Source organism: Hibiscus syriacus, unplaced genomic scaffold (assembly GCF_006381635.1).
Source record: "Hibiscus syriacus cultivar Baekdansim isolate YM2019G1 unplaced genomic scaffold, ASM638163v2 tig00016212_pilon, whole genome shotgun sequence".
Classification (NCBI taxonomy): domain Eukaryota; kingdom Viridiplantae; phylum Streptophyta; class Magnoliopsida; order Malvales; family Malvaceae; genus Hibiscus; species Hibiscus syriacus.
The window spans coordinates 1,286,829-1,300,576 of NW_024062384.1; the positions used below are offsets into that span (position 1 = coordinate 1,286,829).

The 13,748-nt window shown below is 29.0% G+C and overlaps 1 protein-coding gene and 1 long non-coding RNA gene across 2 annotated transcripts; both read left to right on the forward strand.

Moving 5' to 3' along the window:
• The first annotated feature begins 336 nt into the window (after nucleotides 1–336).
• On the forward strand, nucleotides 337–12,975 carry LOC120208331. The gene is made up of 4 exons (XR_005524308.1): nucleotides 337–347; nucleotides 11,699–11,706; nucleotides 12,599–12,681; nucleotides 12,835–12,975. It is a non-coding gene; the product is annotated as an uncharacterized LOC120208331 (long non-coding RNA).
• On the forward strand, nucleotides 4,936–6,320 carry LOC120208330 (heavy metal-associated isoprenylated plant protein 7-like). Its single transcript, XM_039207630.1, has 5 exons — nucleotides 4,936–4,959; nucleotides 5,044–5,218; nucleotides 5,284–5,492; nucleotides 5,569–5,659; nucleotides 5,799–6,320. Exons 1-5 carry the CDS (start codon nucleotides 4,951–4,953, stop codon nucleotides 6,287–6,289), a joined length of 975 nt encoding a protein of 324 aa, XP_039063561.1. The 5' UTR covers nucleotides 4,936–4,950; the 3' UTR covers nucleotides 6,290–6,320.
• Nucleotides 12,976–13,748: the final 773 nt, after the last annotated feature.

Genomic DNA, 13,748 nt, shown 5'->3' on the forward strand with positions numbered 1-13,748 from the left:
TTAATGTCTAAACTATACCTCAAAAATATGATTTTGTGTTTAAAGAATGTTTTTGCTAAACAAAGTGTCAATCATTTCCAACATTACGCTTTTAGGTATCTGGACCTTAACGATCGTTAAATTTGACCGTTATCTAATATATGTCACACACATAAATTTTCAAAAATATTTTATTTTAAAACACCTCAATATTATATTTTTAAAAAAAACAAACTTTAATCATTCGTCGCCGATCGGTCACCGTCAGTCTATGGCCGCCACCTTTAACACCATAAAAATGTCTCGCCGTCAAGATCAAAACCCAATCCCTCACCCGTCATGAAACTGCACGAATCATCGAGAAAAATGTTACGAAGTATCGCCGAATTTTTAGGTTTTTTGATACTATTTTTTGGTGATTTCGATAACTACAATCGTCCATACGTTACACGGCCATTACCGTTGAGATCTCTGTTTTGAACAAAGCCCGACCAATGGTGATTCTTCGTCGTCGGAGGTGGGGGAATGAGAGGGTGAGGAATGACGCGGGAGGGAGTGGTTTGATTTTTTTGATTTTTTCTCTTTTTTAAAAAATAATATTTTATTATTAAAAAATTAAAATTATAAAATATAACGGTAGACACCTATAAATGTAACGGAGAAAACATTAGACACATATTTTTAACAAAAAAATTTTTAAACATCAAATCTTATTCGAAATTATAATTTAGGCACTAAAAAGTGTATTAATCCTTTTAACCACTAAACTTAACCATATATATGTTGACGTTTCCCCATAACTTATATTTAAATTTATCACACAAAAACAAGGAGAAACAAAAAGCGTGTAGAAAGAAAAAAGGGATTCGAATAATATTTTTTTAAATATTGGTTATAATTTTTTTCTTATTGATCCAGATAAAATTATTTTAAAAAATAGATTTTAGTGGTTTATTAGAAGAAAGAAAATGATATGGAAAATAAAAAAATTATTTCGGTATCGCCGCTAATTTTTTAACGATGGGATAATAAAATAGAAATAAAATATAATGTTAAGTATTATTATGAAAATAATAATAATAAAGTGAGCAAAACATAAATTTAAGAATATATGAGGTAGCAAATAAAAAGTTTATCCTAATCAATAATACTATAAAAAGGAGGGAAACAAAATGGTAGAAGTAGGTATTTGATGTTTGTTAGAAACTTAGAAAAGCCGAAAACTTAAACATAGTGCGTGAAATGTGTCTGCTAATTATGAAACTCCAGCCCTCAATTTAAGGTTCCTTTTTCACCAAACTTTTTTCTTAATTTTTTTCTCTAGTTATATTGTTAGAAAATTATGTCAGATATTGTATTGACATAAAGAAGATAAAAGTTTATACTTATGATGTTATGGTTAGGGGTTTAAATTTGGGTATTCACACTTTTAAGTATCTGAAATTTCGAGTATCCGATTCTTCAGATAATATATTTGTTGGTCTATGATTTAGCCTGTTAAGTTCGAGTATTTGGTAGTTGGGTACCAATTAAATTTGGGTACCCATAAAATTTGGGTACCCAATTCTTATATTTTATTTTTTTTTATTTAATTTTTAAAAAAAAACACATAAAAAATACATAAAATTTAAAAGTTCATAATACACTCCATCCATACACAAAAATTAGTGATTTAAAGTTAGTTTTAAGGGATTTAAATTTAGTTTTAAGGTAAAAGTATTAAGGAACTTGAAATAAAAATATAATTTAAACTAATATATGTATATGTATATATTAAAATTATTGGGTTGGTTCGGGTCGAATGCCCAGTTATAAAAAAGTTTTAGCCCAGACCCGGCCCAACTACCTGAGAAAAATCAAGGATTGGGTAATTTCTTTATAGAATTACCCGATTTTTTTTAGGTTCAACATGTCAATAGGTCGGGTCAATCAAGTAGTGTATTTTTAAACTAATATATATATATATATATATATATATATATATATATATATATATATATAAATTATCAGGTCAGGTTGTACACCCGGTTATAAAAAAATTCAGCTCTGACTCAGCCCAACTACCCGAGAAAAATCATGAGTTTGGTACCTGCCCGATCGAGTAATTTTTTTTAGAGAATTACCCCTTCTTTTAGATTCGGGTCTACAGGTCAACGGGTCAGGTCACTCAGGTTAGGTTGGGTATTTTTAAATGAGTCGGTGATAGCTATAAGCAGGGATGGGTCAAAGTAGACGCGTGGGGGTAGTTGTCTCTATAAAATTTTTAAATTAATATATATATTTGATATTCTCTTTGTATTTTTAATTAATGATATGTTTTCGCCTCTTAAAATTATATAAGTTCGCATTCTCTTAAAAGTTTAGATGTTCATCTCCTCTAACATAAAATCATACGCATTTCTCTACCAATAAAATAATGATCTCTTTCTTGAAGATACCTTTGAGAGGTAAAATTCCATGGGACTAAAGAAATTTAAGGTGTGGGTTAATTTTTCTTTTTCCTTCTACTATGACTAAAAAGTATATTTTAAATATATATATATATATATATATATAATATTTAGCCATCAGATATCAAAATATAACTCTAGGACTAAATTACTATTTAACCAAAACCAAATAATATTGGTCAAACCTTGTCTCAATTATTCCAAAACGTTATTAATGTTTTAACTAACAAACCTAGTTTAACCTCTACTCCTTCACATTACATACACTATAAATATTATTAATTTAATTCATATAATACATAAGATGAGTGTTCGATCGAATCGGTTCAAAAAAATTTGAGTTATTCGAGTTGATAAGTATATAATGTTTCTATTTAAATTTAATTGTAAATATTTATAATATTATAATATTATTCGATTCATGTTTAAATGACATTTTATAATCATATTTAATACATATGTATTCCTTCATATTTTTTTCGTATGTGATATACATATATCAATCTACTAATTACTAAATTTTTTGAATTATTTAAGTTATTTAAGTTGTATTTTATAACTTGACTTGAACTTAAAATTATTTTTAAGTCGAATCGAGTTTATAAAATTACAACTAAAACTCAAATTCAATATGAATCGGAAAAAATACCTTAATGTTTTATAGGGGAAAACCAAATATTTATTTGTGGTGACCAACATAATGATATAGCAAACTGAATGGATGCCTCGTGATGAAAAAAATTAGCCCAATCGAACGGCTACTGTGAGAGAAGAGATATTTACGGTTTTAAATCCTAATTAAAAGTTAGGATTGGCTAGTATTTATGGAAAGAGTTGATATAATCTACGTAATTAAGCACTTCAATTTTTATAGATATTATTATTATCAATTCACACATTAAAATTTATTATTATATCATATTAAAAATTTATAATAAATAATAGTAGTTTTATATATGTATACTTTTTATATATAATATATTATTATTATCACTGCATGTTAAAATTTCATTATATATATATATATAACATCATTTCTAAGATTTCAAAGAATTTAAATTTAAATTTGGAGAAACCCTAATCGTTCTCTCCTCATCCCTTCTTTTTTTGTTTTACTTTAGAGTATGTATGATTTTCTATAGATTAGAGCAACATTTTTTTATTAAATTTTATTTAGCCAAATTCGTTTAAATGTTGGTTGATGATTGTAGGTTCTCTTCTTTTTTTTATTTTTTTATTTTTTAATAAGAATAATTCTATATTTTTGGCGTATTTTTTTATCTTTGTGACATGTTTTTCTTTGTCTTTGTGGCATGTTTTTTGTCTTCTTCTCGGTCTTTTAGCCATTCTTTTTATTTTATGTTTTCGTAGAATTGGATTTAACGACGCCATGATTGATCAAGATGACACTTATTTGTAATCATGTTAATCTTCCCTGCTATGGAGCCTCAAATTGAATTTGGATATGCTATTTTATGTTCGTGGATAGTTTCTCACGATGTTCGGCTCTGATTTGCGATTCTCGGTAGTCTTTTAATAGCTTAATCCCCTTTTATGGTTCGTTTTATCGATGCACACAGATTTATTCCTATCTATTTTTTGTTCAAGTCTTTTGGTTAGATTTTTAACCTTTTTCATATATAGTCCGTATATGATCTAAAGAGTCTAGTTTCAATGTTATAAGAAAATATACAAATTGTACAAATAATTTACGATAATAATTGTAAACCCTCATAATAATTTTAGATAATTTTACTTTTTAATAAGACTAGTTACTTCTAGTTAAAAAAATTCCAAGAATTTTATTTTCAAGCACTTACCGAAACATTTAATAAAACTTAAATGTACATAACATTAATTTAAGGGTAAATTATACATAGAGTACCTAAACTATAAGTTTTTATCCATTTTAGTACCTAAACTTTCAATTTATTCAAAAGCATACCTAAAATTTACTTTTTGTTTCATTTTAGTACCCGTCGTTAAAAATTTAACACGTTTAGTACCTAAACTATCAGTTTTGATCTGTTTTAGTACCTAAATTTTCAATTATTTTAAAAAATTAAGTATGAGTTAGGTACAAAATGTGTTTTGGTACGTATACTTTCATTTTTTTCAAAACCTATCAGCGGGATAATAAAATGAAAAAAAAAACTAAACTTTAGGTATCGATTTAAAAAAATTGAAAGTTAAGATATTGAAACGGATCAAAACCGATAGTTTAAATACTAAATATGTAGTTTACCCTTAATTTAACTTCAGACGAAAATAGGAAAAAATCAAATTCCCAAAGTATACCAGTGTGGGACTGTAGAAAGGCAGTCAACCACCGTTTGTCCCGAGCCTCATCCAATGCACGTGCCCCCTTACAAAATGCCACGTCGGTCATCAGGACCCATGAATGAAACTGATGATTACGAGATAAATACAATCCCCTCTTCTTCTCCACTACCTTCTGATCTTAGCTGCTCTCCTCTCAACAGAACTCCCGTACTTGAAAAAACCCAGTTCCACCAATCCAATGGGAGAGGTCATCATCTTCAACCCTCCAAACCATTATTTCTTCTTATTTTCTTTGTAGTTTGCTTAATCTCCAGTTCTTTTTCATTTACAGGAAGAGAAACATAAACCAGTGGAGGGGAAGGAAGTGGAAGAAGAAGAAAAGAAAGGCGAAGAATCTAAACAAGAACCAGCTCCAGTTGTTGTTGCTCAAGAGATTATCTTGAAAGTTCTCATGCATTGTGAAGGCTGTGCTCGTAAAGTTCGTCGATGTCTCGTCGGATTTCAAGGTAAAAATACCAGCTTTGGGTTCGTTGATGAGAGCGAAATGAAATGATTGAATGGGATTTTGTAGGGGTTGAGGATGTAATGACGGATTGCAAGAGCAATAAAGTGGTGATGAAAGGAGACAAAGCGGATCCTTTGAAAGTTCTCGACAGACTTCAAAGGAAGAGCCACCGTAAAGTTGAGCTTATCTCGCCGATCCCAGAACCACCGGCTCCGGCGGAGGAGACTAAAGCAGAGGACAAAGAAAACTCTAAGCCTGAAGACAAGAAAGAAGAGGTTTGTTTCTTGAAAGGTTTTATTTTTTTCAACATTTCTTAATCTGACAGTTTTATTTTGGGACTGGTTTTTGCAGCCTCCGGCGGCGGTCACGGTGGTGCTGAAAGTTTACATGCATTGTGAAGCTTGTGCATTGGGAATTAAGAAACGTATTGAGGGAATGAAAGGTTCTGTTGTTTTCTTTATTGTTTTATGATTCACTAAGATTCCATTAAAATTCAGTCAAATTCTACTGATTTTGATTTTTGAATCAAATCTCACCAACCCCACACCAAAACACAATAAAAAAATGTCATGTTGTTGTAGGGGTGGAATCAGCTGAACCGGATCTAAATAGTTCAGAAGTGACGGTAAAGGGAGTGTTTGAGCCGCCAAAACTGGTGGAGTACGTCCACAAGAGAACCGGGAAGAAAGCCGTGATAGTGAAACAAGAAGCAGAGGCGCCGAAGACCGACGGAGAAGAAAAAGCCAAAGATGACAGCAAAGAGGAGAAGAAAAGTGAAGAAAGTGGTGGCGATAAAGACAAGAAAGAAGGTGGTGGTGGAGAAGAAGAAGACAACATTAACAAAGACAAGAAACAAGAAGGTGATGGTCATGGTGACAGCAAAGAAGCCAACGCCGCCATGTCCACCGACCCAGCACCGGCGGCGGAAGGTGCGACGGAAGAGACCAAAGTGGCGGTGGAAATGAAGAAGAACGAATATTATTATTACCCGCCGAGGTATGCCACTGAGTTCCAGGCATACCCTCCGCAAATTTTCAGTGATGAGAACCCCAATGCTTGTTCCGTGATGTAAAAAACTCTACGGTTTAGGGGCATTGTTGGAATTAAATTACATGATCCTGCTCTCTGCATGTGCGTACCCGGTAGAGTTTCGGACGTATAATCTACGGACAAAAACTGTAGAATTTTGTATTATTTTTTATATTTTAAAGTATTTATAAATATATATAAATAATAAAGTATAAATTTCAAAATATTTCGGCAATTTTCCCTTAAATTATCCTGGAGATAATTACATCATATGTCCCCAAACTATGACCCTCATTTTAAATTAGTCCCTAAACGTTTGAATGTTCTAACTTCATCCTCAAACTATGACTCATGTTCTAAATTAGGCCTTAAACTTATGAATATTATAATTTCATCCCTAAACTATGACTCTTTCTAAATTAGTCCCCAAACTTTTAAATATTCCAATTTTATCCCCAAATTCATCCAAATATGTAATTAGTTTTAACCATAGTTTAACCTAAATTTTGTTTTTGTCTCAAAATATAACATAACTTTGCCTAACCCTTTTATTAACAAGGGATGTGATTAGTATATACATGTAGTTTGAGATAAAATTAGAATGTTTAAAAAGTTTAGGGACCAATTAAAATAAAAGTCATTGTTTAGGGATAAATTTGAAATATTCAAAAGTTTGAAAATTAATTTAGAATCATAATCATAGTTTAAGGATGAAATTAAAATATTTAAAAGTTTAAGGACCAATTTAAAATGAGATTCATACTTTGAGAACATATGATGCAATTAACTCATTATCTCGCATGAAGTTGCAATGTTCTTTTCTACGTTACATTCCAAATTATGTTCTTATTACGTGACAAGACGATGTTGTTTACGGACAGTGTACGAAAGCAAATATTAAATACATAATAATTGCGATAAATACGAATAGATCATGCTTTCTTTAAATCGTATACGTATTTTCATGGCAAAGATTCAAAATTAAATTTTAAGGTAAACTACATGTTAAGTGTCTAAACTATTAAATTTATTCCATTATGGTATCTAAACTTTATTTTTTTCAAAACCATACTTAATGTTTAGTTTATATATCATTTTAGTACCCGCCATTAAAATTTTAGTTTATATATTATTTTTTATGGGTAAATTATATCATTCAACACTCAACTATCTTCTCACTCTTACTTTAGTCACTAAAGTTTAAAATTTTCAACTCAACTACTCAACTTTTAAATTGCTCTTGCTTTAATTACTTTAATTTATTTATTAATAATTTTTGTGGTATTACATTTTTTATTATTTTATTAATATGTAATTAAAATAAAAATAAATAAATTTGAAAGTTACAGTGGTTAAATTAGGAGTGATTTGAAAGTTAATTAATTAAATTAAAAAATTAAACTTTAGTGACTAAAATAAGAGTGAGAAGATAGTTGAGTGATGAATGATGTAATTTACCCATTAAAAAGTATCATGTAAAACAGTTATGTTAAGTTTTTAACGACGAAGTACCAAAACAAAACAAAAAGTAAACCTCACGTATGATTTTGAAAAAAATAAAAGTTTAGGTACCAAAATGATATAAAATAATAGTTTAAGTACCATGCATGTCATTTACTCTAAATTTTACGATGAATCCATTGATTAACCTCCATAGTTAAAATGAATGTTGTTTTCCTTTGAAGTCCTAAATTCGAGTAGTTTTGTCTGCAATGTGTATGTTATCAATAGTTAAAAGAAAATCACGAGTAAATACTACCTTGTAAATATCACACGCTATTGAAAAATAAAATAAAATTTCATGATAAACTACTTATTTGGTACCTTCTTTATTCTTGTATTTATATTTTATCTATTTGATTATTATTTTTATCAAAATCATATTTAATATTATATTATGCATCTCTTTTAATATCTTATTGTTCAAAAAATAACAATGATACTACCATGATATTTTTAACTTTTCTGTTTTTTATGTTATTTTTTCTCCTAATTAACAATTCACATGTTATTTTTAAATAATTTTGTTCATATTTTTTTTAAAATGACATTTGATCTGTTATTTAAGAGATAAAAATAACATAAAAGATAAAAAAAAACAAAGAAGATCATATCAACATTTTTTTGAGATAATTTAGCCTTCTTATAACAGCTTGATACTGTTGCTCTTCGGATGTAATACATATATTTTATCTAAAAAATATTATCATTTTTTAACGATAGAGATCAAAATAAAAATAAAATATAGTATTAAATATAATTTTAAAAAATAATTAAATGGCTAAAATGGAATATTGTGTTTTTTAAAATCCACGAACTTTTAGTTAGATTAAAATTTGATGGAGTACTGAAGTAGGGTTGTTATTGTGTATATAATTGAAAGGTCCGACAAGTTCATTAATATATTCGAAGTGAAACCGATGTGTGTTTCTTTTTTCTGCCTGAGCAATTATGAAACTATGGTGTCGACACAGTCACACAGACACCAATGGAGTATCCTATTTTAGTTAATTTTTAGAAATTATTTTATTTATTATAAATTAATATTTCTCAATAAAAAGATTAAATAAAGAGATTCAAGTAATGTTTGAGATTCAAGTTTTTAATGTTTCCAAAGATAATAAAGTAAGGTACATATCATTAATTGGTCTAATGAGATGATATATTATATTCCTTAAATAATATTTCAGATTCAAGTTTTTAATGTTTCCAAATATAATAAATTTGGATTAAAAGATCGTCTTTATCTCTTCGATATTATATTTGGATTAATCGATATATAAATTAGGTAAAATAGTTATATAAAAAAAGATAAAGGTGAGGTTGATTGATTGATATCAATGAAGGAGCAATTCCTCTTACCAGACAAACTTTATGGAACAACATGCCATTGTATTGCAGAGTTCTGCACGAGATTCCAACCCCACATGCTGCATGTAATCTTTCAGTAAACAATATAATATTTCTTTATTTAGTCCATACCAGTATAATAATATAAACAAGTTGAGACGGATATAGTGTTTTGTATTACGATATTGGATTTTCAAAAGACAATTATGTTAAAATTTGAAGGCTTAATTAAAAAATAATTGTTTAATTATACCATTTTTCATGAATAAGTGTTTATAGTATTTTTGAATGATTCAGTGTCTAACGTTACAAACGTTATCATTTTAGGTGTCCGGCCCGTAACTGGCTTTAATGTTATCTGTTAAGTGATATGTGTCATATTTTGGTAATTTTAATTTTGTAAATTAAAAATACTATTATATTTATAAAAACCATAATTTCTCTTAAATTACAAAAAAAAAACCTAAATTCATAAAAATCTTAAATCCTAACCCTAACCAGCCGTCGTCGCTCTTTTTGGCTACGACCACCGCCGCTAACTTAGTTCCTAGCACTCTCCTAGTCATACGCTATCGTAGTTGCCTTTAATTAACTGTCGAAATCATTTTCATCCTAAGGTTCACGAAGTACAAAACGTTGATCGGTCACGATTTCATAGGAGTGTTGATCACAGGGGGTATTTGAGGTCGGGTGGAGCTTCACCGACGGAAAAGGCCGGCGGCCGGCGTGGATTTCGAGGTTGAAATGAAGGTTTTCAAAGTTTTGGGGCTATTTCAAATTTTGTTTGTGTGTTTCTTTTAAAATATATACTTTTAATTTTAAATAAAAATTTTAAAATTAGTAGAATGTGACATACGTCACTTAATGGAGAAATTAACGCCGTTTACGGCCCGCACACCTAAAGTGATGACGTTTGTAACGTTAGGCACCGAGATCATTCAAAAAAATACTGTAGGCACTTATTCGTAGAAAACGTTATAGGTTGAGTACTTATTTTATAATTAAGCCAAATTTTAAAAATATAAAATATGAAATTAAATTATCAATACAAATACAAAAAGTATTTAATGTAACATCTCTTCACATCCTCTTGATATATCATTATAAACAAATAAAATACATAAATCTCTTATATTATATTATGAATTTGTAGAATTTTATATTACACATAATATAAAAATGAGATAAAATCAATTCAGAGGAATATAAGCTTTACGAGGCCCACTTATGACTTATTTGGACTCTTTTCGGCTTAAGAATGTGAATTGTAATGTACTTTTCTCCCCTTTTACTTGCTTTTGTTAACCACAAAGCTAACTTCTCTTTTTGGCAACAATTCAATTCATAAATGATTAATTTTATTTGTGATATAAAACAAATTTTTTTATCATAATTTAGTTATATGTAGGGATGTACGTGTGATTTCAATTTAGGGGATGAACTTATAAAATTTTAAGTAGTAAAGAACTTATAAAATTTTAGAAAGGACGAAAACATATTCCAATAGAAAATACAAATAAAATATCTAAAATATATAAGAATTTGAAATTTTTATGGGGAGCTATCAACCCACCTATCCTCTCTAGATCCACCCATTATATGTTTTGCTAGAATGATTACATGTTTCATCTTTTTTATTAATATTTTTTATTTTTTTATTTAGTCCAACTTTTCATTATTTCTTTAATTTATTCTTTATTTAAGTTCATTTTTACCAAATTTGAATCACATACTCTTATACCATTATAGAATACCTATGTAACTTCAATTTTTATTTTTAACTAAAAATATACTCTCTCGTTTTATTTAGTGCATTAACTTTGCATTTATGCAATTTGGTCTTTTGATTGTAATTGTTTGTAAATTCTTTCTTCCCATCAATTTGTTGACTCTTTTATACTCTCATCAATACTTTACCCTCAAAATATCTAGGGATGGTAAAAAATACTCGAACCCAATGGGTCCTGACTCGACCCGACCCTATAGGGCATTTTTTAGTTTTGGGGGTTCAGTGTGGGGCGGGGTGGGTTATATACTAATTAGGTTCGGGATGAGGCGGGGATGGGTTTAAAGTGAAAAATCACCGACCTGACCCGACCCGACCCAATATAAAATATATAATATATTTAAGATTTTTATTTTTATAATGTTAAATATATTATTTAATTATTAAAAATATATTAAATTATTATAAAAATATTCTATTTTAATAATTTAAAATATAATAAATGATTATAAATATATTATTATAAAAATCGGATGGGAGAAAAACTATAAATTATTGGGGCGGGGCGGGATTGAGTGTTAATAAAATATTTTTGGATTGGAGAAAATCGAAAAATAAGAATCAATCCTTACCATAATACTATAAGAAATTATAACAAAATTTTTATAGAAACTCAAATAACTCAACTCGACTTGAAAAAATTTTAAGTTAATATCGAGTCATAAAATATAACTCGTCACCCTAGTTCAAAAGTCATTAATGTATTGGAACCAAAATAATTAATTAAGTTGAAGATGAAGGAATAAAGTTGTAATTAAAAACCAATGGTGATGGGGCTCCACATTGTTTAATTCCTCTGAAGCAATAAAATCTCAGTTCCCAAAGTCCAAATTATTCCTTGTAATGTAGCTCTTAAAATAATTACTACAAACAATCAATTAAGTTATTTCAGATCTTATTGCTTAAAAACTGTGACAATTTTATAAATCTGTGTGTTTATATGATTAACTAATTAATTGCAATTCTAATCTCTCACCTAATCTTCAGGTAGGCCCATTAATAATTAAATATTTTCTCCTTACTCATCTCCATTAAAAACTAGTGGGGTTCTTTTTACTCTATTTTGAAGTTATATTTTATCTAAGCAAAGTTAATGGTTTAAATCTTCTCATTGTAAACGAAATGAATTGGGTTAAGAGGTTATCTTTATAACTTAGGGTGTTTAAAAATATCCGACCCGATTGATTTGATCTGTTAATATGTTGATTTGTGATAATTTTTCTTTAAAACTAACTTTAAATCATTAACTTTTGTGTGTGGATGGTGTGTATTATGAACTTTTTGGATTTTATATATTTTTAATGTAATTTTTTAAAATAAATTATATCTATATATATATATATATATGAATCGAGTATCCGTGACCCGAAAATACGGGTACTCGAATTTTACAGGTACTCGACTATCTGAACTTAACTGGCCGTGTCAGGTCGACAAATATACTACCTGGAGAATTGGGTACCTGATACTTCAGGTACCCGAAAATGCAGATATTTGAATTTGAGCACCCTTACTTATAATGAGTCTATGCAGTATGTGATTTGGATTACTTGATCAATAAATCATATACCGATGATTAAAAAATAAAAAAAAATCTATTAGGTTTTCGGTGTTTAACTAATTGTTTAATATGAAACAAATAAAAGAAATTTTAAGTAACCCTCATCCATCACCCATCACTACAAACTACGAAGTAATTAAACCCCATTTATTTAGAAAGTTTCTTTCTCCCAAAACTGGCTCCAAATGATCAAGAATCAGCTGTTAGAGAAATCAAATCAAAAAGCAGAAGAATCATGGTTAGCACTTCCAGTTCCACCACCTTGTTGAATTATTATCTTTCTTAATGATCAAATTCTTTTTTCTGGCTTATATAAACAAGTATCTGATTGTAAATGAGTCAATTGAGATGAGTTTTTGCTTTGCTTTGATTTCATGATAATATAAATCAGGGAAGAGGTGGTCCAAATTATGATGATGATGAGGAAGTGAAATGGACATCATGGTTGAGACCACTGCTTCAGACAAGCTTTTTCGTTCAATGCAAACTCCATGCTGATGCTTATAAGAGTGAATACAATATGTATTGCATGGATAGCATGCATGGTGCTCTCTGATTCAGAATCCTCATATAAAAATATTCAGAATTTGATTCATTGAACGCATATGCAGTTCCAAATAAGAGATTCAGTTACATTGAAGCCAATGGAACCAGGTTCATATGTGACTAAAAGTCTAAAACAACTGACGACCGAGGAGTGGAAGTCGAAGTGGAAACACCATTCATCTTTCTGATCCATATTTAAAATCCATGAGTAGCCTTGACCTTGAGGCATTTATGCAAGGTTCAGGATGTCAACAGCCTCATAAAACAGGGGACTATTTTTATAGTTTACCCTTTAATTATTCTTTCTTTTAGAGTGATTAGTTTGTCCAATTTTAAAATTAAATGGGATATAAGAGCTTTTTTACCTATAAATTAATAATTTTCCATTAAAAATATCAAAACTAAATTAATAATTTAAAATGCCTTTATCCCTATTGATTAAGAGTAAGCAAAACTCAACTCAACTTGAAAAAATCGATTTTTTCAACTTCAAATTATTCGAGTCAACTTGAATTATCAATTTGATTTTTGAGTTCGGGTCTAGTTAGAATTTGGAAATTTTGAGTTACTCGAAAAACCAAAAATTTGACTGACTATTTTGATAGTTTTGCGATTTAGTCCATGATGTCCTTATTCCTTCAATTCCTCTTCATTTTAACTCCATTTTTTTACCTAATTTAAACCACATGCTCCTGGACATTCAAAGAATACCTATGTGCTTTCCATTCCACTTTTTGATAATATTTTTTAATTTTTCAA

Bases quoted from the DNA above. Each gene is read 5' to 3' on its own strand.
- LOC120208330 (XM_039207630.1), top strand. The intron at 5,493-5,568 runs GTTTGTTTCTTG...TGGTTTTTGCAG, and splicing joins CTGAAGACAAGAAAGAAGAG to CCTCCGGCGGCGGTCACGGT. The intron at 5,660-5,798 runs GTTCTGTTGTTT...ATGTTGTTGTAG, and splicing joins ACGTATTGAGGGAATGAAAG to GGGTGGAATCAGCTGAACCG.